The 25,357-nt window shown below is 42.8% G+C and overlaps 4 protein-coding genes across 12 annotated transcripts in view; 2 read left to right on the forward strand and 2 right to left on the reverse strand.

The window, feature by feature from the left end:
- Positions 1 to 4,774, reverse strand: part of herc1 (HECT and RLD domain containing E3 ubiquitin protein ligase family member 1) — a 56,239-nt gene extending 51,465 nt beyond the window's left edge. For 6 of the 7 annotated variants that reach the window (XM_034614888.1, XM_034614896.1, XM_034614894.1 and 3 more), the window contains exons 1-2: positions 4,543 to 4,772; positions 96 to 1,072 (exon numbers count right to left, since the gene is read on the reverse strand). In XM_034614888.1, the coding sequence (XP_034470779.1) occupies positions 96 to 1,046 (951 nt within the window). In that variant the 5' untranslated portion in view covers positions 1,047 to 1,072; positions 4,543 to 4,772. Of the gene's footprint in view, positions 1 to 95; positions 1,073 to 4,542 lie in introns of all 7 variants that reach the window. The other variant, XM_034614895.1, reaches the window with a different exon arrangement.
- A 3,702-nt stretch (positions 4,775 to 8,476) lies between these two features.
- Positions 8,477 to 17,639, reverse strand: dapk2a (death-associated protein kinase 2a). Of its 2 annotated transcripts, XM_034568983.1 has the most exons (9): positions 17,169 to 17,639; positions 15,077 to 15,171; positions 13,582 to 13,803; positions 12,473 to 12,611; positions 11,508 to 11,637; positions 11,043 to 11,118; positions 10,443 to 10,595; positions 10,284 to 10,329; positions 8,486 to 9,476 (listed from the first exon to the last, which is right to left on the reverse strand). In XM_034568983.1, exons 2-9 carry the CDS (start codon positions 15,136 to 15,138, stop codon positions 8,826 to 8,828), a joined length of 1,479 nt encoding a protein of 492 aa, XP_034424874.1. In that variant the 5' UTR covers positions 15,139 to 15,171; positions 17,169 to 17,639; the 3' UTR covers positions 8,486 to 8,825. The 2 variants fall into 2 exon arrangements, with proteins under 2 accessions (XP_034424876.1, XP_034424874.1); XM_034568985.1 differs by lacking the exon at positions 17,169 to 17,639 and having other exon boundaries at positions 8,477 to 9,476; positions 15,077 to 15,141.
- A 603-nt stretch (positions 17,640 to 18,242) lies between these two features.
- si:ch211-112g6.4 (hematopoietic SH2 domain-containing protein homolog) lies at positions 18,243 to 22,181 on the forward strand. Of its 2 annotated transcripts, XM_034568978.1 has the most exons (6): positions 18,243 to 18,393; positions 18,996 to 19,085; positions 19,159 to 19,317; positions 20,727 to 20,985; positions 21,214 to 21,855; positions 21,942 to 22,089. In XM_034568978.1, exons 1-6 carry the CDS (start codon positions 18,269 to 18,271, stop codon positions 21,984 to 21,986), a joined length of 1,320 nt encoding a protein of 439 aa, XP_034424869.1. In that variant the 5' UTR covers positions 18,243 to 18,268; the 3' UTR covers positions 21,987 to 22,089. The 2 variants fall into 2 exon arrangements, with proteins under 2 accessions (XP_034424869.1, XP_034424862.1); XM_034568971.1 differs by having other exon boundaries at positions 21,214 to 22,181.
- Positions 22,182 to 22,589: 408 nt separating this feature from the next.
- LOC117759305 (bromodomain-containing protein DDB_G0278469-like) overlaps positions 22,590 to 25,357 on the forward strand; it is a 3,704-nt gene continuing 936 nt past the window's right edge. The window contains exons 1-2 of the mRNA XM_034581371.1: positions 22,590 to 22,607; positions 22,715 to 22,951. Of these exons, the coding sequence (XP_034437262.1) occupies positions 22,590 to 22,607; positions 22,715 to 22,951 (255 nt within the window). The remainder of the gene's footprint in view (positions 22,608 to 22,714; positions 22,952 to 25,357) is intronic.

Consider the following 25,357-nt stretch of genomic DNA (forward strand, 5'->3'; position numbering starts at 1 on the left):
TGCGTAGCATTTTATCATGTGACAGCTCAACCAAAGCTCTGAAAAGCAGAAGGAGTCAAATGTACCATCTGTGAGTATTGTTAATGTTTACTTACCAAAGAGCGTCTCATCTGCATGAGGATGTTCATAAAACAATCATAACCGATGAGGCCCTCTTGGTTCTGTAGCACCTTGTTCTGCTCCATGGTGCAGACCACAGCTGATGCTGCCAAGGCCATTTCTATCCACTCCAGCAGGTAGCGCAGGGAGCCCCTCTGCGAGGCCAGGCCCAGGAGGAGCTCTGAGGCCAGGCGCCGCCCTAAAATATCCGCTCCAGAGTTTGGCATGGTCACTCCCTTCAGGAAGGTGGTGACCTGGGCCAGGCAGTCCAGGCCCATCGGCGGGATCTTGCTCTCGTTGGCCAGAGAGAGGGGGGGCAGGGAGCTCACCACGTCGATGGCAGTGTGAATGACATCGTTACACAAGTTTATGTTTCCCCCATGACCTCCACAAGGGCTGGGCGGAGGAGGCATCATCCAGCTCTGGCGCAGGAGGGCAAACAGAAGGCTGAGGCCCGTGCGAACACCCATCTCAATAAGAGCGTCGGTGCTGGAGCGCGGCCGCTCGCTGACAGAGTGCAGATCAGTGGAGCCCGAGTTGTTCTCTGGAGAGTGCTGCTGCTGCTTGACTTTACCTTTGTCATGGTACTTGTTGGAAAGTGCGTAGAAGATGCGCTGGAGCACCAGCACACGTTTGCGCAGCGCAGCGGCAAAGGGCGAGTCAGAGCAGACCATCTTGGCCAGAGCCAATTGGCTGCTGAGCAGAGCGTCCAGGTAGTGCTCCTGCTCATCGCTGGACAGGGATTCCCGCTCAAAGTCCGGGAGCTGGGGGCCCTTCAGACAGAGCACCTGCTGGGGCAGCAGCACCACCTCTTTGTTGGCCAGCAGCTTTGAGTAGAGCACAGAGACTCCCTCTCGCGTGGCTATCGACTCGCTGTCCTCCGTAATCCATGAGCTGTTCAGGTGCTCCAGCCATTTGAGTTTCACCGGGGGGATCATTAGAGCCATGGCAGGTCACTCTGGAGCCATCAGTCCTAAGGACAGGACATCGTGTCAAATATTATCATCAAGTTTGTGAATACAAAGTCATCGCTTTTTATTCTAAATTCAAATGAAGGGGACAAGTGAATCTCAACGAATTACAAAACATGTCGTATCTCTTCCAACTTGATTCTTGTACAAACGCACATATATTTGATCAAATTAACTTATCAACAAATTCAACACTGACTTTTTTACAGGACATTCATAAGAAGTAAGATGAGGAACAAACATTTAACTTGACATTAGCATATGAACAATGAAAACAACAACCAGTTATAATGTAAAAACTTCAGATCTGTCTGCTGACTCTTAATTTAATTAATTACTTGGCTTCACGGACACTTAAAATATGGTCATGAGCTCATAACATAACACGGTCTGATCCTTGAAGATGATCATGTACAGTATGTAGGCTGCTTTATATCAGAAGCAGAACAAACACTTTTATAACAGTTTAAATATACTGTATTAAATATACTGGTGGTGTCGCTGAGGTTTGCTCGAACCATTTACTACACTTAGGAGCACAAAGGCAACACTGTCTGTAGTAAGTAAACACACTTTGCTGAAATGAGATCATGACGAGAGATTTCACTGAAACGTAAAATTTGATTTATTCCATGTAGGATACGTTGTGTAAAGTGCTGAGTCATGAGGTAACTTGTGCTTATTTAATATCAGGATACGTGAAACCAGCTGGGACTGAAAATCTTTAGTGACAGGAATAAAACTTCATAAGGAATTAAACAGCAATGACTGAGAAATACAAGAAAGTAAAATATAAATTTCACGTCGACTTCTTCTGTTAAACCTCTGATTTTCACATTTGAAGAGAGGATACAGAAAAATGTCACATTTCACATTATCACAGATTTTTTGTGATGTATAGCAAAACTTCTGAGGACAAACTGCAGGCCACCGTCCTGTAAGCACCGCACACGTGTTGACCTGTGCATGAAAGGTCAAGGAGTCCGAACTTTGTTTAAGAATCAATAAATGGTCTCATTGTTCTTATGTAGTTCTATTAAATGATAAACCTTTTTACTTGGTGACCTGCTGTATTACCTGGATTCCCCCCCGTGCGGATCAATGAAGTATGATCTTATATTATGAGGTTCACCAGGTATAAAGACACGAGAGGTAACACTGATATTCTCTTGTGGAAGAATAAATGACCCACACCCGTGAGTACAATCAGTAAAATCACGACAAGGTTCAGATTCAAGTTAGCTTCGCATTGCTGCATATTTTCAGATATGAAGCACGCAGCAGGAGATTGTCCGGGTCAGTCAAATGTCAACATGACATATAAATTCTGCTGTGGAAAGATCTTTCACATCTCTCATGTGTTAGGAACAAGATTAACACGCCAACTTTTCCCTCTGCATTATTCCCACATTGCTTCACTCACACATTTAACCAGGGGGCTGAGGGGAAAGTTCTAGAAAATGTCCGAAGGAACTGACTCTGACATTTGTGTTCTCACATAAAGTTCAGGGAAATGTTCAGACTTCAGTGCAGGTCTGAAAACAGCTTGAGTTCACTTAACTTAATCTAATGACTTCACCCTTCTTAAAGATATGAGAAGAAAAACAGACTAAATAATACAGATACGATCCCTGACAGATTAAGTTGCTGCTAAAATAAAACCCATTTCAAACCCTTTACTCCACTAATGTGTCTGACTTGTGACTACACATCCATGGAGCAAACTACATGCAGACAACAGATCATCTCCGCACAGATCATGGGAGGTGCCACCAGCCTGTAGATACAGTGCTGCAGTAAATACACTTCACTTACAACCTCATCAGTTAAATAAATGCTTTACCAGGTGTAGACACAAACAACTGTTCCCTTCCTGACTGAAACACTCACATTCTACCGACATGGATAAGACATGATCCTGCTGTTACAGTAGGGCCCCTGATCATCACGTAGATTCAGTTGTACGGAAAGATGAGGACATTTCTTCATCGACCAATGAAGACACAGAAGCGCTCCGAAGGTTTTTTGTCACTTCCCATATGTGAACTGCAAAACCCTTGAAAACTGAACATGTCAAAGCTGCAGACTGTAATCAGGATCCTCAGGATCCTCACGATCCTCACAGCTTCTCACAGCTTCTCACAGCTTCTCACAGATCCTCACAGCTTCTCACAGCTTCTCACAGATCCTCACAGATCCTCACAGCTTCTCACAGATCCTCACAGCTTCTCACAGCTTCTCACAGATCCTCACAGCTTCTCACAGATCCTCACAGCTTCTCACAGCTTCTCACAGATCCTCACAGCTTCTCACAGATCCTCACAGCTTCTCACAGCTTCTCACAGATCCTCACAGCTTCTCACAGATCCTCACAGCTTCTCACAGATCCTCACAGCTTCTCACAGCTTCTCACAGATCCTCACAGATCCTCACAGCTTCTCACAGATCCTCACAGCTTCTCACAGATCCTCACAGCTTCTCACAGATCCTCACAGCTTCTCACAGCTTCTCACAGATCCTCACAGCTTCTCACAGCTTCTCACAGCTTCTCACAGATCCTCACAGCTTCTCACAGATCCTCACAGATCCTCACAGCTTCTCACAGATCCTCACAGCTTCTCACAGATCCTCAGTGGAGAGTGAATGTTAGAACACAACACTGTGTGATGATGACACATTCATGTAAGGAAGGTAATGTGGCCTTCTGACATTTCTATCTAATTATAGGAGATTTAGATCAAGAAGAACACAGGTGTTTTAATGCAAACTATGGTTGAGAGGTTGATGCTGTGTTTTCACGAATCAGCCAAGGATCACAACGTAATACTGCAGTATCCACTCACTGCATCTGGACCTGACACTTCGCCTGTTTGTCTCGTGGTGAAGCCCGCAGACCTCCTGCAGACACACCGGTCCCAGGCAGCAGCTAGCTCGGCCCACAGCTAGCACCGGGGTGCTGGACCAGCTGAGGGCAGAGAGGGCAGCTAACCTGCTTCACGTCACTAATGCTAATCACCTGCAGCTCACACAATCACTGGGAAGCCTCGGGAAACTGCACAGCACCGACAGGACGTGCGTGTGGATGCTAACAGGAGAACCACCGACCAAGCACCACCTTACGTGTCGACATGTTTGTTTCTGAAACAGACGAAGAAGACACCGAGGCTGCTGTTTACGTTAGCTCGCGTTAGCTAACTTCCCTCACGTCACCCAGCTAGCAAAGCTTAAAATACCTCAGCACAGCCCCGTGTGCAGGTGTGACAGGAGGCTAGCGCACATGCTACATGCTAACTGCAGCCTGCACATACATGTACACATACATGTACACAGCTCCATGTGACGTGTGTGATGAGCCCCAGAGACGCTGCTGCTTTATCTGCTGTATCATAGCAGCTTAGCTTCACGCTAGCTTCATGCTAGCTTCATGCTAGCTCCACTTTCCTGACGCTAGCAGCAACAACAGCTCGCTCACCAGCAGAAGGCCTCCTCCTCTTCCTCCTCTTCTTCTTGTTCCTCTTCCTCCTCCTCTTCTTCTTACACGGGCGTCCAGCTGATCTTCATCACATCAACACGCAGTCTTCAGTCGGAGGTTCCGTCACAGGGGAAGGAGACAGAGAGCAGCTCCATGTCCGAGTCCGCCTCGAGCGGAGCTTCTGCTGAGACTGAGCCGGGCGCTGGTTCAGCCCCTGAGTGGGGGGGTGTTTGTGTGAGTGTGTGTTTGTGTGAGTGTGTGTTTGTGTGAGTGTGTGTAGGGGGGGGTGTTTGTGTGTGTGTGTGTGTGGGGGGGGGGGGTTGTTTATGTGAGTGTGTGTGTGTGTGTGTGTGTGGAGGGGGGGGTAAGGTTAGGTTAGGTTAGGTAAGGTTAAGAAATTTTACCATTTTAACTAAATTGTTTAATAAGGATTATCACAGGAAGTTATCACAACCCATTATAATGTAGATGAATGCCTCTAAGTTTTATATATAATATATAAATATATTTATATAGTTATAACTGTTCATACATATATATATACTATGAGGAACAGTTTTATATTGGTATTTTTTTCCATATATTGTTCATTATCTGTTTGTACAGTAGCTTCACTCGGGGGGGGGGGGTCATTAGTCATTGGTCATTTATCTTATAAAGGCTCAGGAGATTGAGTGCTGCTGGCTGTGTTCCAGTGAACCTGTGTGAGAACATGATGTTCAGCTGGAGTCTGAAGAAGGCTCTGCTGTTATCTCAGCGACGCAGAGGAACTCCACCGAGGCGGCAGTTCAAACCTTATCTCAGCACATTCTGCTGCTCAATCCTCCAACTATCAGCTCGTGGTAGGAACTCTACAGCCATTCTTTTATATATCAACTCAGTAACATGTCAAACATCTGTTCCAAACATTGATCCCACCTGTCGTATTGATAAAGGAGATGAAGGCACATGATTCATACCAGAGAACAAAGAAACATCTGGGATTTAAAGCTAATATACTGACTCACATACATACATCAGACATATAAACACTAACATGTACCAGATATGAAACTAATACAATAAACACCATGATTACAAATCATATCTAATCAAACGATAATCACATGGTGTTATATAATACTCACATAGCACAACTACAGTATATAAAGCTGCAATATCACAATCAAAAATGATATAAACACAAGCACTGACTGACTGAACAGGACGTAGGAGGCGGCTCTGGACCTCAGGTTCACACACACACGTTTATACATCTCACACACACATTATAATGATCTTTGTAGCTGAATGTGCGTTCACGTGTTTGTCTTAATGCGTTTCAAGTTGAACAGGAAGATTCTCTGGTCAGTTTACCTGATTCGTCTGCTTGTGTGTGATCGTCCTCTAACTTCACAGACTCTCGGAACTTTTCACTCCAAAGTTTCACATCTGACAAGTACTATACATTCATATTTAAAAATAAAAATAAAGAATATTGATAATTGAGTATTAAAGGGCCTGGAACATATACTTTTTTCAACCAGCCTCATACAATGACCTCCTGCTGTCATGTGAATATATCCAACACAGTCTTTGGTTGTTTCATGAGAGATTTCTGCATTTGAGGCTCTGATGGAATCAGTTTGAATCAGACTGTGACCAGAGCTGTTAAGTTACCAGACGAAATAAATCACTTGTGATCAAAACACACTAACAGAGTCCTGATGAAACCTACCTGAGCCCGAGGACTACAAATATTTGCTTCTATGAAGAAATCCATCCATCTGTACCACTTATGCTTTAAGGCCCAGGGGAAGGTCAACTTGGGACGAGAGGCGGGATCACACGGGTCGGCATGTTGTTCACTTTTCTCTCAGAGTTGTGTCTATAGAAAGTCCACACATCTTCCGCCCCAGACTAAAAACACACCTCTTCCGACTTTACCTTGAATAAAAGTTTAAACTAACAATTTAGTTAAATGTCACTTACTTATAGCACTTTGTAGTTTTGCTTTCTTGAAGAAATGGTACTTTCTTGATTCTTGTTGTTCTGGTTTGTTCCTCATGGTTGATGCACTTATTGTGAGTCGCTTTGGATAAAAGCGTCAGCTCAATGAAATGTAATGTACGGACACTACATGTTCAAGATCCTGCTTCAAATGTTCCAGTCTGAAGCAGAACTGAGCTCCAGGTTTTAGCTCCTGGGATTTCTTCCTTTTTTACTTTAACTGCTCAGATTTAGAGACACAGGCTGATCACATGTTTGTGAGCTGTTTCTTCACCTAAAAGAGGAAACTGCAGGTGGTGGTTGAACAAAGTGAAGGAGTTCATGCCTCAAACCTGAACTAATGCACAGAAACATTTAGTTTTAGTGCTGCTCTGATCCAGTCGTTAAATGAGCATATGTGCATATGTGCTCTTGGAATAGTTACAGGATATATGTTACCTTACGTCCTACCACACGTGTCCTCAGGTCACTGAGCCCGAGGACACTGGCAGGTCAACTGCTCCATGTACCTGGACTCGCACACAAACCTCCACATTTCCCACCGTTGTACCATCACTCACACACATGATGAATGTTTTACTGCAGGAGCTCGTCCAGCGGCTCGAACACAAGCAGTAACATCTTCACTGAGTCTTAACTCATCAATGTTACTTTGAATCTTATGTAAGGACAGAAAACAGGTCTCAGGACTCATGGGACAGACGCTTTGAGCCAAAGGCCTGAGCCACAGTGTTATCTGTGACAGGAGCCTTCAGGGCAGCTCCATCTGCAGCTCAGTCTTACTGTGACCTCGCTGGTCCACAGCGTCTCGACACTCTGAAGTGGTCTTCTGGTTGGACCTCCATCTCACTGGGAGTTCCTTTAAGTGTGTCAGGTCTTCTCCCATCCCCTCCCCACAGGGCTGCCCCAAGGCTACGTATATGAATGTAAAATTAATACAAATTTAATTAATCCTTTCTCAAAAACATCATAACAATTTAGGAAGATAGATAGAGAGAGAGAGAGAGATAGAATATATAAATAATGGTAATTATGGTTATAATAATAATAATAATCAGTCATCATCATAATAATAATATTCTGGTCAGATCACAACATTAGCTCAAGCTGAGCAGTACAATACTGCCACCTTGTGGACAAAAGTGGGAGCTGAAGGAGCAATCAATGAATTATCAATTACTATAATTGTATATAAAAATATATACTATATATATATATAGTATATACAGTGGGGGTGGTCATATATATATATATAGTATATATTTTTTTCTATATATATAATTTTTTTTTTCATATATATATTTTTTCCCCTTTTTTTTTTTTCTAGGAACAGTACAACAACAGTACGGCTTTTTTGTGCAGTACAAAAAAGGCGTTATGGCGGAGCGTTATGGAAAAACGCAACAGGAAGTCGCCAATTTTTACGTTTCACGTTCGATCATATCGACTTTTTAAATGACGTCATCTCAACAACACGGCGATAGGTGGCGTTTGACTACACGCCATCAAAACACGAGGTCGTTGCATCTGTATGACGTCACAGTGGGGGTGGTCATAGATTCCTCTGATGTTTCAAAGATGAGAGATTTATTCGATCTGAAGCGAAACAAGAGTTTCTGTTTTTGACCTGAACAGATCAGTCTGTGCGCAGTGACACGCTGCACGTGATGGCGTGGACTGTAATGCGTGATTAGCGGCCGTGGTTCGGAGCCGTCTGCTGGGTCTGCTGGGTCTTCTGGGTCTGCTCCCTTCTACCTGAACTCACTCCAAGGGGCTTATGCTCCTTCGTGGTCACTCAATTCATCCAAAGAACGTCAGGTAGAACCATCTCTGCGCACAGAGCAGCTACAGTCCACTCTGTTGTTTGTTCGATGGGGAAACAAGCTGCAGACTTCTCACAGGTGCGTTAGCCTCGTTGAGAATCTCGTGAAGACCCATCACTGTCCCTCAGATTTAAGTCACTTTGGATTATAGCCTCTGTCAAAAGAGTAAATGTTTCTAACTATCAGATAAAATAATGAAAAGAAAAAGCCAATGTCTGTTTTCATTGTTTATCTCTGGTACACAGCAAAACAAAAAAATATCAGTACATTTATACTTCGATCCGATTGTTGAACATAGCATCGTATGTGAGGATGTAGGTTTTTGTTCATATTCTTTTTAGCATGGAAACAGGACAGTACTTAGTAGTTGTAAGTGTAATTTAAAGATCCTTCAGCACCTGACACAGTCCTTCCTGCTGCACCTTGTCCTCACTCTTCATGTTGAACGGTTTGAAATGACTGTGCTCGGGTTTATCGTTGCTGTCCAGGTTCAGTAAAGTCCAAGTTAATCCCCGACAGCAGCTCTCCTCCACACGAGCGGTTCAGCAGCTCCTTCAAGGCTTCGTTCACGTCATTATTGAAGACGGTGGAGAAGCTGCAGTTGGGGTACCCTCCACCATCGAGGGGAGATGAACCCATCACCTCCTGCACCCATTTCAGCTCATTGCTCAGCTCCAGGCGCAACGCGTCAAAGTGGCTCTGCCTCTCCTGGTAGCGGTTGCTGATGGCGCCGAGGCTGGAGCTGAAAGTGTGCATGTCGTCCTGCAGGCTCCTCTTCAAGGCCTCGACCTTACGGAACTCGTAGCGGATTTGCGAGAGCTCATGGCGCACGCCTTCACTCTCCTCCTTGTACCAGGCCTCCTTCTCGTTGTATATAGAGACCATGGCATCGATATCTTCCTGCAGAGAGTCATGCGCTGCTGCCAGACTGAAGAACGAGCTCTCCATCTGGTCAACGTCCTCCACCACCTGGGCAAAGCGCTCAAAGTTTACATAGGTGTTGTTGGGTGGCATGCTGGAGTGGGACTTGATGGTGTACTCCCTCAGACGCTTGGTCTTCAGCTGGCGTCGCTCACGCTTCTTCGGCTCTTGGGCTTTATTCTCCTCCTTGTGCTCATTGGACTTCAGAGTTTAAAAAAAAAAAAGGATCGTTATTTACTTTCAGCAACAGAGAAAGTGACAGTGATTCAGAAAGCTCGTGTTATTATGAGGTTCAATGTGCACAACTAGCTTTCTCTGCTAAACTTAGCCCTGTGCATAATAACCCAGAAAAGAATCTACCAACAGCTGATTGATGCAGTGACATCACAACAACCCATCAAAGGTTCACTTCAGACAAATACAAAGATAAAAGTTGTGTCTTTCTGTTAATTCATCTGTTGTTTTTGAAAGAACTTTTACTCATCTTCCTAATTTGAAACAGGCTTTTTACACCTTTACCAGCTCAGTCTCATGTAGCCACTACTTGATAGTAAAGCCAGGTGTAGTGATGACACGTGAAATTGTCCCGCCCTCCGTGGCTCTATTATCCATCAGCTTCCTGACGGTGGGTTTGAAGGACAGCGACACTTTAATGGAGCAGGAGTTCAGCAGATCTCTGCTCAACATGGAGGCAAATCAAGGATCTAAAGGTTTTTACGTTGAACTTTACAAACTAAATGGACAACAGCCTGTTTTCCCACCGGTCTTTTATGGAACAACACCAACAGCTAAAGTGAACAAAACCACGACGAGGCCGTTTCCTCCGTCATCACTACACCTGATGACTTATTGTTTGGGGAACAACTCAATGGTTCCTGGCTCCTGGGGGAAGTTCATTTGGTGGAAATGCAGCTTCACGTGTTCACACCTGAACTCAGAGCACCAGGTGTGAACTGGGTCACGTGTGCTCAGAACTGACTGTGACGCAGATTCACACATGAATCTTACCTTGATCCACGGGTGATTAAGAGCATCTTGAATTGTTAATCTCTTCCTGCGCAAGAAAAAATATTTTACATCATTTATGATAAGTGTGTGATTCTGGAAACCAATTTAAAAAAGGTGGACTTTCTTTTGGTGGTTCAGTGTGTTACCGTGAACTCTTACTTCTTATCTCTCTCCAGCAGCTGGCTGATGAACCTCTTGGCCAGTTCACTGGTGTGACAGAAGAACTCTTCATCAAACTCGTAGTTTATGGCTGAAATGTTCCTCAGTGTGTCCCGTTTGGTTTCTCCCAGAAAAGGCGACGCTCCACTCAGCCTGGAACAAAACATCAACAGACGAGCGGGTCATCATCCTGTTGGAAGGAAGCTGCAGAAAGATGTAGTTTACAGTAAAGCTGCTGTCAGACATGTTCCTCACGTGTTCCTGACATGTTCCTCACATGTTCTGTATGTGAGAACAAATGTCTGAGTCAGTGTCTCTGGACATTTGAGTCCATGTGAGAATACAGCAGGATACAGCAGGGCCGACGCCGGTGTGGATGAGCTGTAAACAACAACACTGATCTTTCCACAGCAGAGTTTATACGTCATGTCCGGCCTCCTGCTGCTCTACAGGCTCCGCCCCTGCTGCTCTACAGGCTCCGCCCCTCGCCACATGTTCCTGTGAACGAGTCGGACCCAACAACCTGCTGCTGCTGCTTCACAAACACTAACATGTCTGAACACAGCTTCAGTGTGGTTGTGTAGTTTGTGTAGCACTTGCAGGATGTAGGTGATGACTCCGATGCTCCACATGTCGGCTTCTAACCCCAGCGGTTCGTAGTTGACGATCTCTGGAGCTTAAGAGACAAAACATTCATCAATGTTAAAGTTGCTCTTCTTCACATTAACACACAGGACGGTCATTTCTCGGACGTGTGACGGCCCCGGGGCCGCTGCCAGAAAATAAACATGAGATTTGTCTAAAATGACTTGAAGGTTTAAGTAGAGGACGCTGAGCAGCAGACATCATTTTAACATTTCCTTTTCGAGCAGATTTCTGAAGTCCCCCAACATTCATTAACATCTATTAATTTGCCTTAATAAACAAAACCCCATCTATTAATTTATCCTAATAGATGTTTATTTTGGATTTTTCTTGATGAATTCAATGATTTTTGTCCCAACTCCTTAAAAAATGTCAAATAAACAAATAGTCCAGCGTAAAACCAACAGGATCCTGTCTCACCTACAAACTCCGGCGTCCCAAAGATGTTTTTGAACTCGACGCCAGCTTCGATCTTGTGAGCGAGACCGAAGTCGATGAGTTTGATTCTGGGCAGCGGGACGTTCTTGTCCAGGAGCATAATGTTTTCAGGCTGCAGATGAGAGAGAGTTTACTGAGAATCACCAACAGAAAAACACAAATCACCTCAACTGAGACACCATCTCCCAATGGAACACAACAAAGGTGGAAATCAAAGAAAGCATCAGAAATCTGAAACAAACGATCGAGCAGGAAACACCTGTTCATTAACCCTAACTCTAACCCTGAAAACAACTGAACACTCTTCATACTTTCTGGATTAAACTAAGTTAACTGCGCCACCTAGTGGTCGTAAGAACCAAACAGACAATGAGCAGATCTTTCTAACTGAATAATGGCTCAGACTAGAGCTGCTCACTATTCTTGTCTTTATATTGATACTTTGGTGATTATTGAAAACATAATTTTGTCTATAAATGTTGGAAAACATTAAAAAATATGTCCATTACCAAACCACAATCATTTTATAAATGTAAATGTCTTTGATGAACACATTCAGGTTTTAATAAAACAGAAAGAAGCTGGAAACGGCAAATGTTGGAGATTTTGACTTTTACTGAAAAATAACTGAATCTATTGTTGGTGATTGATTTTCCTTCAGTAGAAAAAACAGTAAATAGAGTTATGAAAATAATAATAAATATTATTTATGAACTTATAATATATATATGATTTGTATTGTAATTTTTCCATTAGTGTTTCAGCTGAACAGGTTTTGGTGAAATGACGTCAGAACATTATCGACATGAGTAATTTAAACATTTCTCTTTTATTCATAGTTTGATATAATTCCTATTAAATTAAATAACCATCTTCTTTAGAGCTGAATCACTGTGAGTAGTAAAACTTCTGAGCGTGACACTTTGAATAGAAAGCCATGTTCAAACCTTCAGGTCAAAGTGGGCGGTTTTTCTGGCGTGCAGGTAGTTGACGCCCTCCAGGATTTGCTTGATGAACTGAGTGGCCTCCTCTTCACTCAGAGACTCTTTTTGTGCCAGGAAGTCAAACAGTTCACCTCCAGAGACCCTGAAACACAAACTCTCATCATCCAGACGTCTGTTACATCAGCGTCACGCTGCAGCTTTCAAATCTGCCCGAGGCCACGTGCTGGCGTGTCAGTCTTTACGGTCATAGGGTGTAAAAACAACGTGATTGGATCTGACATGAACCGGTGGAAAGAGCTCAGTCAGAATCGTTGCTGTGAAAAACCTCCTGTGATCAAACGATGAAGACGATTTGAAACAAGCTGCTGCTGTGACATCACTTCCTCATATCTCTGACCATCAGCGTGGAAAACACGTCTTTATTGTGTACACACACACACACACACACACACACACACACACACACACACACACACACACACACACTAAATGAGACTTGTAATGTAAAAAGTGATGCATTCACACGTAAACAGAAAATGATTCACATATGTTTTATGATTAAGACTATAGATTAGATTTTATGTCTGGATCAAACTGAACCATGGTTCGGTGCATTTGAACTAGTGTGGAGTACTGAAGTACTGTGAAGTACTGGAGTACTGTGGAGTACTGGGTTAAACTGAACCATGGTTCGGTGCATTTGAACTTGTGTGGAGTACTGCAGTACTGGGGAGTACTGTGGAGTACTGCACCTGAAGGTGCTGATGCTCCTGGTGATACCATCATGATGTTACCGTGGCAACCAAATTATGCTTCATTCATTTCCTCCATTCAAACAGAAAGACTATTACCCCCCGACTGACAACACGCCCACATCAGTTGCCGTCTACAAACCAATCAGAGTCCAGTACAGGTAGACTCCGCCCACGTAGGTGAGGACCACAGGACGTACGTATGTCAGACTAAATTCTTTAGTCCCTAAATTGTGAAACCAGAACTAACAGATCAAATGAAACTATGGAACAAACACATGAAGCTTCAGACTCTCAGAGAGGAAACGAGTGTGATTCAGTTCAACAGATTGAGCTCATGTCTGTGTCGGATCCACTCACAGCTCCAGGATCAGCACCACGTCCGAGCGGTTCTCGTAGACGTCGTGCAGCGTGACGATGTTGGGATGTTGAATCTGCTGCAGGATGTTCACCTCCCGCTCGATTTCCTCCCGCCGCACCCCTCGTGAGCTGGCCGTGCTCGGACGCTTCTTGATGAACTTGGCGGCAAATTCCCGCCCCGTGCTTTTCTCTCTGCATTGCTTCACGATGGCGAACTGGCCACTGAAACACAGACGAGTTACAGCAAGTCTGAAAAGGTGGTTTGGGTTGGACTGAAAAGCTTTTCTATCAAATTCTGACCAACATGAATAAATACAGATGAATGTCTGGAAGTGGGGTTTAGACACTGACTAATAAATGGTTCATCAGCTGACACTGGTGCCAGGAGAAGTTCAACATGACTCTGGGGATATTTGTAACCAGCTGAGCAGCAGAATGACCTTTGACCCTTTAGACTGATTGAATGAGTTTCAGGCAAATGACAGATATCCAGTGGAAATAAAATAATTCTATTGGTGTCATTTATTATTGGTTCAGTTGCTCTTTAAATGAATATTGTTCACCCTCGGTCACATGTGCTACATCACCATGTTGGACGAGTGATTAGAGTTTCCACAACACTTCTATTTATAGTGCTGCACAAATTCTGCAGCAACATGATGAACCTGACACTCACACTCCGCAGCAAACACTGAATCCTGGGTTTGATGTTCACTATTTAAAATTCAGACCTTATATGTCTGTACATTTCTTCTGGTTTGGTTTGTGAGCGAACACTTTACTTCCTCGTCTGCAGCAGATTTGACCTCAGCTAAAGATAGAAGAGTCCTGACAACACACAGCAACACAACCAGAGCCAACAAACACACTGCAGCTCCTCATTATCTTCTTTGACATGTATGTGTGTCAATGTTTTAGAGAAACATCACTTTATATTGCCTATAATAAACATGAGTCAAAGAAGAAGCTCTGTCACACTATTTTAAACTGTTCATAATAAAAACACACGTCACACTGATTCTGTGGAATTTCCATATTGTCATAGTTCAGTAATAAGTGACTGAGCTACATGTTAGTTCATATTGAGCGAAACAACCTGGATTGTGTGTGACACATTGTCGCTGATTAAACACAACACTGACATAAGAATTACTACGAGAAGCTGTTTATCTTTCCTATATTTTCACTTCACATCTGCATTTATGAATATTTTCATGTATATACTACATGTTCTTAAACAAAACAATGTCAGAGGTACAAGATCAATATCATCCCATCAATTAGAATCATTTTGCTTGATCTGAGTCTTCAGAAATAACTTTTTTAATTAAAATAATTTTAAAATCTGCTGCAACAGTACAAAATTACACTAAGTTAATGTAATGATCAGTTTGAAGGTTATTAATGATTTTGATTGACGGTTAAATGTAAAACTGATATGAATGTAGGAACTTTAATAAACTTAGTTCATATATTAACACATGTTGTTCTGTACCTTCCCAACTCTTCACCGATTTCATAGAAATCCTCCACTTTCTGTAGTTTGAATAAATCCATGTGTGCAGTTCCTCAGTTTCCTTCTTTGTTCACCTGCAACAACACAACACAAATACTTCAAAACTGTTTCACAACAAGACTGAAGAGTTGTTAAAGAGAAACTCTGAGGTCACAGCAGTGAACAGTAGAAGGTGTCTAATTATCTGTATTAGTATAAATAAGTAATATTAGTAAAGTTTGACTCAGTAATATTAGTAAAGTTTGACTCAGTAACATTAGTAAAGTTTGACTCAGTTACATTAGTAAAGTTTGACTCAGTTACATTAGTAAAGTTTGACTCAGTAACATTAGTAAAGTTTGACTCAGTAACATTAGTAAAGTTTGACTCAGTAACATTAGTAAAGTTTGACTCAGTAACATTAGTAAAGTTTGACTCAGTTACATTAGTAAAGTTTGACTCAGTTACATTAGTAAAGTTTGACTCAGTTACATTAGTAAAGTTTGACTCAGTTACATTAGTAAAGTTCGACTCAGTAACATTAGTAAAGTTCGACTCAGTTACATTAGTAAAGTTTGACTCAGTTACATTAGTAAAGTTTGACTCAGTTACATTAGTAAAGTTTGACTCAGTAACATTAGTAAAGTTTGACTCAGTTACATTAGTAAAGTTTGACTCAGTAACATTAGTAAAGTTTGACTCAGTTACATTAGTAAAGTTTGACTCAGTTACATTAGTAAAGTTTGACTCAGTTACATTAGTAAAGTTTGACTCAGTAACATTAGTAAAGTTTGACTCAGTTACATTAGTAAAGTTTGACTCAGTTACATTAGTAAAGTTTGACTCAGTTACATTAGTAAAGTTTGACTCAGTTACATTAGTAAAGTTTGACTCAGTTACATTAGTAAAGTTTGACTCAGTAACATTAGTAAAGTTTGACTCAGTTACATTAGTAAAGTTTGACTCAGTAACATTAGTAAAGTTTGACTCTGTAACATTAGTAAAGTTTGACTCTGTAACATTAGTAAAGTTTGACTCAGTAACATTAGTAAAGTTTGACTCTGTAACATTAGTAAAGTTTGACTCAGTAACATTAGTAAAGTTTGACTCAGTAACATTAGTAAAGTTTGACTCAGTAACATTAGTAAAGTTTGACTCAGTAACATTAGTAAAGTTTGACTCAGTAACATTAGTAAAGTTTGACTCAGTTACATTAGTAAAGTTTGACTCAGTTACATTAGTAAAGTTTGACTCAGTAACATTAGTAAAGTTTGACTCAGTTACATTAGTAAAGTTTGACTCAGTAACATTAGTAAAGTTTGACTCAGTTACATTAGTAAAGTTTGACTCAGTTACATTAGTAAAGTTTGACTCAGTAACATTAGTAAAGTTTGACTCAGTTACATTAGTAAAGTTTGACTCAGTTACATTAGTAAAGTTTGACTCAGTTACATTAGTAAAGTTTGACTCAGTTACATTAGTAAAGTTCGACTCAGTAACATTAGTAAAGTTAGACTCAGTTACATTAGTAAAGTTAGACTCAGTTACATTAGTAAAGTTTGACTCAGTTACATTAGTAAAGTTTGACTCAGTTACATTAGTAAAGTTCGACTCAGTTACATTAGTAAAGTTTGACTCAGTTACATTAGTAAAGTTTGACTCAGTTACATTAGTAAAGTTTGACTCAGTAACATTAGTAAAGTTTGACTCAGTTACATTAGTAAAGTTTGACTCTGTAACATTAGTAAAGTTTGACTCAGTAACATTAGTAAAGTTTGACTCAGTAACATTAGTAAAGTTTGACTCAGTAACATTAGTAAAGTTTGACTCAGTAACATTAGTAAAGTTTGACTCAGTAACATTAGTAAAGTTTGACTCAGTTACATTAGTAAAGTTTGACTCAGTTACATTAGTAAAGTTTGACTCAGTTACATTAGTAAAGTTTGACTCAGTAACATTAGTAAAGTTTGACTCAGTAACATTAGTAAAGTTTGACTCAGTTACATTAGTAAAGTTTGACTCAGTTACATTAGTAAAGTTTGACTCAGTTACATTAGTAAAGTTTGACTCAGTAACATTAGTAAAGTTGTACCTTGTTAAATCCTCCATGTCCTTCTCGCCTCCAGCTGCTGAGTCCAAACTCTCTGATCACAGAGCGTCAAACAGAAGTTCATTTAGAAAACGTCTCATTTAACGTGTGATCGCTTGTTGCTTCATGAAACGTCCGTGACCACGTGAAGTCTGTGGATATTTTAAAGTGTAACCTGATACTTTAATGTTCCGGGACTGTCACCAGATGAATGACAACAACAGGACGGTGACATGTCCACATTTCTCCCTCACGTGTTCAGCCTTACGTCACACAAAATGCGACCTCTTATTTAAAACATTATTTAAAGTTTTTAAGTTTTGTTGCCGAAATTAAAACTAATACGTCACAACTCAGAATTTTGCGTCAGGTTGGATCGATCGCGTATATTTACGTAGAAATCGCAGAATCAGCTGTGACGTCAGGACACTTTGAGACAGTTTACGACACTCCTGCTGTGCGCGTGCCCGCCCTCTTCCTCGACCACCTGTCGGGCTCGCGCCGGAACATATGACACCTGTTGTCTCGCGCGCTCCCGAATTTTAACTGTAAAAATAAATAGGTACAATAATTTATTACTTCTTATTCTAAACATCTTTATTCACTTGAATACATATCATTTATTTGATGTTCTTGAAATTCATTATTTTAGCAGGTAAGTTTGTCATAAAGTAAAAAAAATCATCAGAAGAAATCATGCTCCCCTCAGGATGAACTGTGTTTTTACTTTATGGCCAAATTACCAGTAAAATGAATGAAGTTGAAGAAGTTTGAGTGGTTTTCTACATGTTAACCTTAAATATTCATGTTCTATGTTGGGCTATTTTCCCCTATGTGGAATATGAGTCTCTATAATGAAGAGGTTTCTGGCTCCACACAATGATCAACACATTAACTTCCACAGGAACACGAGTAGTAAAATGAAGAGTCGGTGCAGATAAAGACAAACAATAGAACCATTCAGACCAGAGAGACAAACCAACGGAAATAGTCAAATGAGGCCGCTGGCCGCCCCTCTGACAGCTGCACGCCATCGAGCAGAGCGCAGGTTCAGATCCTGGGCTCAGATCCTGGGCTCAGATCCTGGGCTCAGATGTGAGAGGATGGAGCTGCAGGAGGAGGGAGGCCTGAAGGAGCTGGTGCTGCTGTGGTTCACTCAGACGCAGGCTCAGCTCATCCTCAACCAAGGAAACTTCCCCGACTGGTTTCAAGGCTTCGCTGCCAGAAAGTAAGAAACATAGACAAGAGAAAAGGATCTATGGTTTATTATATTTGATCTTATGGAGGTTAGAGACTTTTTAATGCTCTGGCAGATGAAAGTTAGATTTGTTTTGGCTCTTTGTAAAAGATATATTATGATATTTAATTTGCCTTTAACAGACTCCTGCAGCAAACTGTGGATATCTGTGACATCAACATGAGGTTTTTAGATTTAATAGACAACTGCAAAATCATCAGTTTCTCTTCTTTTACTATTTATAGTTTGTGTTACAATAAAATGTTTGTTCTATTCTTCAATCTACTCACAACATTTCTGGTTCTACAGCTTTGGTCATTTAAATATTCAAAACTAAACTAGATTAGTATTAAAGAAAAACTCTGATACTTGTGGCCACGGATGGAATTCACTGTTGAATTGTGCTTTTATGATCAAACTGATCAAACGTAAACTGACTCATGTCTCAGCTCTGTTTCACTGAAGTGTTTTTAGATGTTTAGTTAGTCAGAGATACTCAGTTTGATTTCAGGATTAATGAGTCTGGACGTAACAGATAAGAGATTTATTTTGAAACCTCATTTGCCTGTAATCTGTTGCTGTGTCGGCCTCAGGGAAGCAGAGGATCTTCTGAGAGATAAACCTCTGGGCTGTTTTCTCGTCCGCCTCAGTGAAAAAGCCGTCGGCTACATCTTGTCCTACAGGTGAGACAGACCACGTCTGCTGATCGCTGCTCGACTGTCTGTGATTCCTCTCACTGTGCGTTTTCCTCTGAAGGGGCCACGACAGGTGCCGCCATTTTGTCATCGCCCAGAATCCCGATGGGCAGTTTGTCATATCAGGGGACTGTCAGACTTTTCCCAGCCTGACGGAGCTGATAGATCATTACAGGCTCAGCCCCATCCAGCCGTTTGGAGAACACCTGACCGGCAGCTGTTGTGAGGTGAGGAGGAGCCGGGGGAGAACTCATCATTTAAAATGCGTTGCTGTAGATTCATGAGTGGATTGTGAGGAGGCCCGTGGGGTCCAGGCCGGTGAAAGGTCACTGGGTCAGTCTTCCTCTTTTCATCCCATTGCCTGTGGACATTTTGAGTCTCGTTATCAAAAACACACTTTTTTGTTCTTGCCATAGTTTTCAGTGTATTTGTGGAGTATTTATGTTCATTTTGTATCTTTTAATATGTGTTTTGTGTATGTGTGTATTTTTTGGTGGGGGTCAGGTGCTCTGTGAGAGGGGCCCTCAGACCTCTGGGGCCTCTGGGGCCTCTGGGGCCTCTGAGTCCTCTGGGGCCTCTGGGTCCTCTGGGTCTTCTGGGTCCTCTGGGACCTCTGGGGCCTCTGAGTCCTCTGGGGCCTCTGGGGCCTCTGGGGCCTTTGAGTCCTCTGGGTCCTCTGGGGCCTCTGGGGCCTCTGAGTCCTCTGGGGCCTCTGGGTCCTCTGGGGCCTTTGAGTCCTCTGGGTCCTCTGGGGCCTCTGGGGCCTCTGAGTCCTCTAGGGCCTCTGGGTCTTCTGGGTCCTCTGGGTCCTCTGGGGCCTCTGAGTCCTCTGGGGCCTCTGGGGCCTCTGGGGCCTTTGAGTCCTCTGGGTCCTCTGGGTCCTCTGGGGCCTCTGAGTCCTCTGGGGCCTCTGGGTCGTCTGGGTCCTCTGGGTCTTCTGGGGCCTCTGGGTCCTCTGGGTCCTCTGGGGCCTCTGAGTCCTCTGGGGCCTCTGGGGCCTCTGGGGCCTCTGGGGCCTCTGGGTTCTCTGGGGCCTCTGGGGCCTCTGAGTCCTCTGGGGCCTCTGGGGCCTCTGGGGCCTCTGGGGCCTCTGAGTCCTCTGGGGCCTCTGGGGCCTCTGGGTCCTCTGGGGCCTCTGGGTCCTCTGGGGCCTCTGGGTCTTCTGGGTCCTCTGGGTCCTCTGGGGCCTCTGGGGCCTCTGGGTCCTCTGGGGCCTCTGGGTCCTCTGGGGCCTCTGGGGTCTTGGTCTGCCAGGGTTGGATCAACACTATAATTACAGGTTTTAACTATAGATGCAGCGAATAATCCTTCAGAGCTCCACACGGCACCATGTGCTCCAGACCTTCTACCTCGAACTAAAATTAAAGTTTTCATCAAATGTGTTTTCATCCATGATAGTAATGACTGATGCAGCAGGTCTGTACTGAAATATCTCTACTATTCCTTCGGTTACCATTATATGTGTAAAGACATTCATGGTTCCCAGAGGATGAATCCTACCCAGATCCCCTGACTAGTCCTCTAGCGCCACCAGGAGGTCACATGTTTCCACACTTACAAAATGAATTGGTGCTGTGTTTCACAGCTCTGGTTCATTTCAGCCGGTGTCTGTGTTCACGTCTGCTTTAACAACACGTCTTGGTCTCTTCAGGAAGGGGAACTGTACGATGTGGTGAACTACAAAACCAAAGAGAACACGTCTGGGCTGAGCGTCCAAGCTCTGCGGATCCTGTGGGACCAGAAAAGTCCCCATCACAGCGCCACCAACAGGAAGCAGAGGGCACAGCAGCAACATGAGGCTGTCACAGTGCAGCCACCGGCCCTTCCAACTAAATCTAAGAGCAGACAACTGACAGAAACAGTGACAGACACAACGTCCCTCTCTCAGGTAATTCATATCCGAGCTGACTCATTGAACTCAACCTTAAAACACCTGGATTATTTAGATCCTTCACAACAATGAGTGTGACACTGGAGGAAAGAAAGTGAAATGAAACATCTGGACATCATGTCAGCTGCTGCTGCCCTGATGTTCCACATCTGTGTGTTCACAGGAGTCTGCAGAGCCTCCAGCCGCTGATGAGTCTGTATTGAGTTGTGTCCTCATGTCTTTCAGGTTGCACCTCCAGTACCAAAGAGAGGCTTTCCTCCGGGCTTCTCTCTGGGCGGATCTCTCCCTGAAACCACGTCACATCAGAGTGAAGCCCAGAGCAGCTCCATCAGAGCAGAGGGACCGGGAGGAAACTCAACCACAGACTCATTCAACACAACCTCTCCAGCAGGGAACACATCTTCTGAGAGGAGGAGCAAGTCTCTACCACAGCTGGAGAGCCGCAGTGAGCAGGAGGAGGAGGAGGAGGAGGAGGAGGAGGAGGAGGAGGAGGAGGAGGAGGAGGAGGAGCAGGAGGAGGAGGAGGAGGAGGAGGAAGAGGAGCAGTACTCTAACCACCTCACATCCACATTGTCTTATTCACCCACTCCTGTGAAGAGGGTCACCTGCCCCACCTACTCCCTCCACGACCCCGGGGCCCAGAGGCCCAGCCCCTCCAGGCCCCGCCCCTTGTACCAGGCGTCCGAGGGCCAGACAGACGTCACGTATGCTCAGGTCGCTGAGAGGCCGACTCCCAGCAGTCTACCTGATGACACCTACGAGCAGATCCCCAGGGAGGCCGTCCGTCCGTCCACCGTCCACAGCAACACCTACGAGTCTCTGGATGACATGAAGACCAAGAAGTCCAAAAGCTCCTGGGGGAAGAACGTGAGTGACCAACAAGGACCAGAGCTGTTGGTGTTAGGAACAGAAACTTCTGATATAATCACTTCTCTTGTCTTTTCTTTCTGCAGAACAGGAAATGGAAGAAATTCCTCCCTGAAAGCAAGAAGAAATAAATGTGAATCTGTGTTTGTTTTACATTTGGAGAAACAAGACAAAAATAAAACGAGTGTTACAAACATTTCTAATAATCCAAGTTTTAAAGTGAAGATTCAGATGTTTAAGGATGATACAAATTCCAGTCTGTTTAAATTCAGCCTCAGTTTTTATTCATGGTCGTTTTCTGTTGTGCACTAAAGATTTGAAACAAACTGTTCAAACCTTATTTTTACTATCTTCATGATAGTAATGACTGATGCAGCAGGTCTGTACTGAAATATCTCTGCTATTCCTTCGGTTACCATTATATGTGTAAAGACATTCATGGTTCCCAGAGGATGAATCCTACCCAGATCCCCTGACTAGTCCTCTAGCGCCACCAGGAGGTCACATGTTTCCACACTTACAAAATGAATGGGTGCATTTTTTATGTTGCACCATCGTCAAATCAGAATCTGAGTTTGTGTGAAACTTTATTTTGTGGAAAAAACCTGCAGAGTTAATGACGTCCCATGATCCTTTGTTCTTAGTTGTGGTTATCAGACGTTAGCGGACGCACTGAGCGAAGATGGAAGTGTTTGTCATCGGAACACGTGTCCAACATGTGTGTTCAGTTCATCATGTATGTGCCACAGTCGGTATCATGAAGCTGTAGCTGAGTCTTTCTTGTGTTTCACAGCTCTGGTTCATTTCAGCCGGTGTCTGTGTTCACGTCTGCTTTAACAACACGTCTTGGTCTCTTCAGGAAGGGGAACTGTACGATGTGGTGAACTACAAAACCAAAGAGAACACGTCTGGGCTGAGCGTCCAAGCTCTGCGGATCCTGTGGGACCAGAAAAGTCCCCATCACAGCGCCACCAACAGGAAGCAGAGGGCACAGCAGCAACATGAGGCTGTCACAGTGCAGCCACCGGCCCTTCCAACTAAATCTAAGAGCAGACAACTGACAGAAACAGTGACAGACACAACGTCCCTCTCTCAGGTAATTCATATCAGAGCTGACTCATTGAACTCAACCTTAAAACACCTGGATTATTTAGATCCATGTGGAGAAACTTGAATATCAGCTCATCACAAACCTTTTTAACACTTCTGTACTTGTACAAAAAGATTTCCAACAAACACCACTGAGCTGTGTGAACACTTGCTGAGCTATTTCAGCTTCTTCAGGGTAAAATAAACTTAATTATTCATATTATCTAATGTAGTTCGGGAAATGTAATAAATATCAGAGATGGCAATTTAAATATGGAGTATTGTGATGTCACATGACATGATGATGAAATATGGTCTGGACGACTGACGAGGTGTTTCTGGAGCGTCAGTGTTTTCTGTTGTTGTGCAATAATGCATTAAACGTGATACCATAAAATGGTGTGCCTTTCGGCATTCAATAAATTTGGTTATCAAAATAAAATATTGAATATTAATATTAAAAATATTAATATTAAATAACTTTAATTGATTAAAGTTACCTCGGGGCACCAGCCTTCAAACGAAGGGAAAAGATAACCAATTTATTGATTAAGTCTCATGAAAGTACTAACTACAAATTTGGAACTCTGATTAACAATTAAATTAATAACTATAACCAAAATTACCATATAGATAGTTAGCTAAGTTGAAGGATATAGAGTTCTTGACAGGGTAGAGGTTGGCAAAATTCACACTTATGCAACATTAATGAAAAAACATTTGTGAAAGAAAAACATTTATTATGAATATAATAATGTATAAAAACACAAATTACTAACGGTGTACTTACTAAATAAAGATATGTATGTGAGTATGCGTGTGTGTGTGTGTGTGTGAGTGAGCGGGCTTCCAAAATGGCGGCTGGCCCCTCCGAAGATAGCGCCCCCCCTTTGGAATGTTTACGACATGTAGAGAGATGGGTGAAGCGATATGCGTGTGTGTGTGTGTGTGTGTGTGTGTGTGTGTGTGTGTGTGTGTGTGTGTGTGTGTGTGTGTGTGTGTGTGCCAAATTAGAGAAAGTTACTAGATGCATGCAAGGAAGGACTGAAGAGCATAACAAACTAACATTAACTTTCAAATAACTTATAACCAAAATATCACAGCAACACAAATCAAACTTATAAACATCACAAGGAATCGAATAAACAGTCTTTGCTTAGCCCAGTATAATTATTAAGCCCAGTTGTGTTACCCGTCCATGGAAAGGGGAAAAAGAGTTGCTGTGCTGTTTAAAGTTCTGTGAAGTCGTCTTGCTGGTTTTGTGGCTCCTGCCTTCGTGGTTCTGTTGTGCGGTGCAGCTCAGTTGCTGTTTGAAGTTCTCCTGCAGGACATCGTGTCGCTGCTTGAAGGTTGGTAGAGCTTGGATTGCGAGGAGGTTTCCTTGGTGAGGTGAGCTACTAGCTGCACCTCTCCTCCATGAAGTTGAGCAGAAAGAGAGGTGACCTCCTTTCTGAGAGTTGAGTTGAGTTGAAAGAGTGAGCTGGACAGCCACCCTTCTTCTCTCGAGGGTGGCGTAGAAAGAGAATGAAGAGAGGGAGACCTGGCCTTCTATTGGCTTGGTGACCTCACAGGTCATGGGGCCCAGAGTGACCAATAGGAGTTGAAACTTGTGTCTCCGGTCGGTTTTCACACCTCTGTGTGACGTTGAGGCCCCTGGGAGACGGAGTTCTGGAGGCTCTGGATTTCTCCAGAACAAAGGACATGCGGCTTCAGGCTTTTGACTGCACATGTAGGCCGAACTGTGGTTCACAAATACCAGGTCCCAACACTGTGATGGAGAGAAACCCCCCTCACCACAGACTGTGGGCATTTAAAGATAAGATAAGATAAGATAAGATAAGATAAGATAAGATAAGATAATGTAATGTAATGTAATGTAAGATAAGATAAGATAAGATAAGATAAGATAAGATAAGGTAATGTAATGTAAGATAAGATAAGATAAGGTAATGTAATGTAATGTAATGTAAGATAAGATAAGATAAGATAATGTAATGTAATGTAATGTAATGTAATGTAAGATAAGATAAGATAAGATAAGATAAGATAAGGTAATGTAATGTAATGTAATGTAATGTAAGATAAGATAAGATAAGATAATGTAATGTAATGTAAGATAATGTTAGATAAGATGAGATAAGATAAGATAAGATAAGATAAGATAAGATAATCCTTTATTAGTCCCACTATGGGGAAATTTGAAATATTGCAGCAGTAAGAGTCAAAGTAGACTCAGTAAGTAATGAGCAACGTGTCATATTTTAGCATAACAAATATAGATATTAAACTAATATATAAAGTGTAAAAACCAGAACTTCATGTTGAGTGAATGATGGCACATGAACCATTGCAGACAGAATGAACATTGCACAGTTAAGAGTTAAGTGAAAGCTGAATCCATACTGAGCTTTGC

This window comes from Hippoglossus hippoglossus, chromosome 3 (genome assembly GCF_009819705.1).
Source record: "Hippoglossus hippoglossus isolate fHipHip1 chromosome 3, fHipHip1.pri, whole genome shotgun sequence".
Classification (NCBI taxonomy): Eukaryota; Metazoa; Chordata; class Actinopteri; order Pleuronectiformes; family Pleuronectidae; genus Hippoglossus; species Hippoglossus hippoglossus.

Coding starts and splice junctions, on each gene's coding strand:
- si:ch211-112g6.4 (XM_034568971.1), top strand. CDS start 18,269: ATGGAGCTGCAGGAGGAGGGAGGCCTGAAGGAGCTGGTGCTGCTGTGG. Junction 18,394..18,995: donor CAAGGCTTCGCTGCCAGAAA/GTAAGAAACATA, acceptor TGTCGGCCTCAG/GGAAGCAGAGGATCTTCTGA. Junction 19,318..20,726: donor GAACACCTGACCGGCAGCTG/TTGTGAGGTGAG, acceptor CGTCTGCTTTAA/CAACACGTCTTGGTCTCTTC.
- dapk2a (XM_034568985.1), bottom strand. CDS start 15,138: ATGGATTTATTCAAACTACAGAAAGTGGAGGATTTCTATGAAATCGGT. Junction 13,804..15,076: donor ATCGGTGAAGAGTTGGGAAG/GTACAGAACAAC, acceptor TCTGTGTTTCAG/TGGCCAGTTCGCCATCGTGA. Junction 10,596..11,042: donor GGAGTCATCACCTACATCCT/GCAAGTGCTACA, acceptor GTTTTGTTCCAG/GCTGAGTGGAGCGTCGCCTT.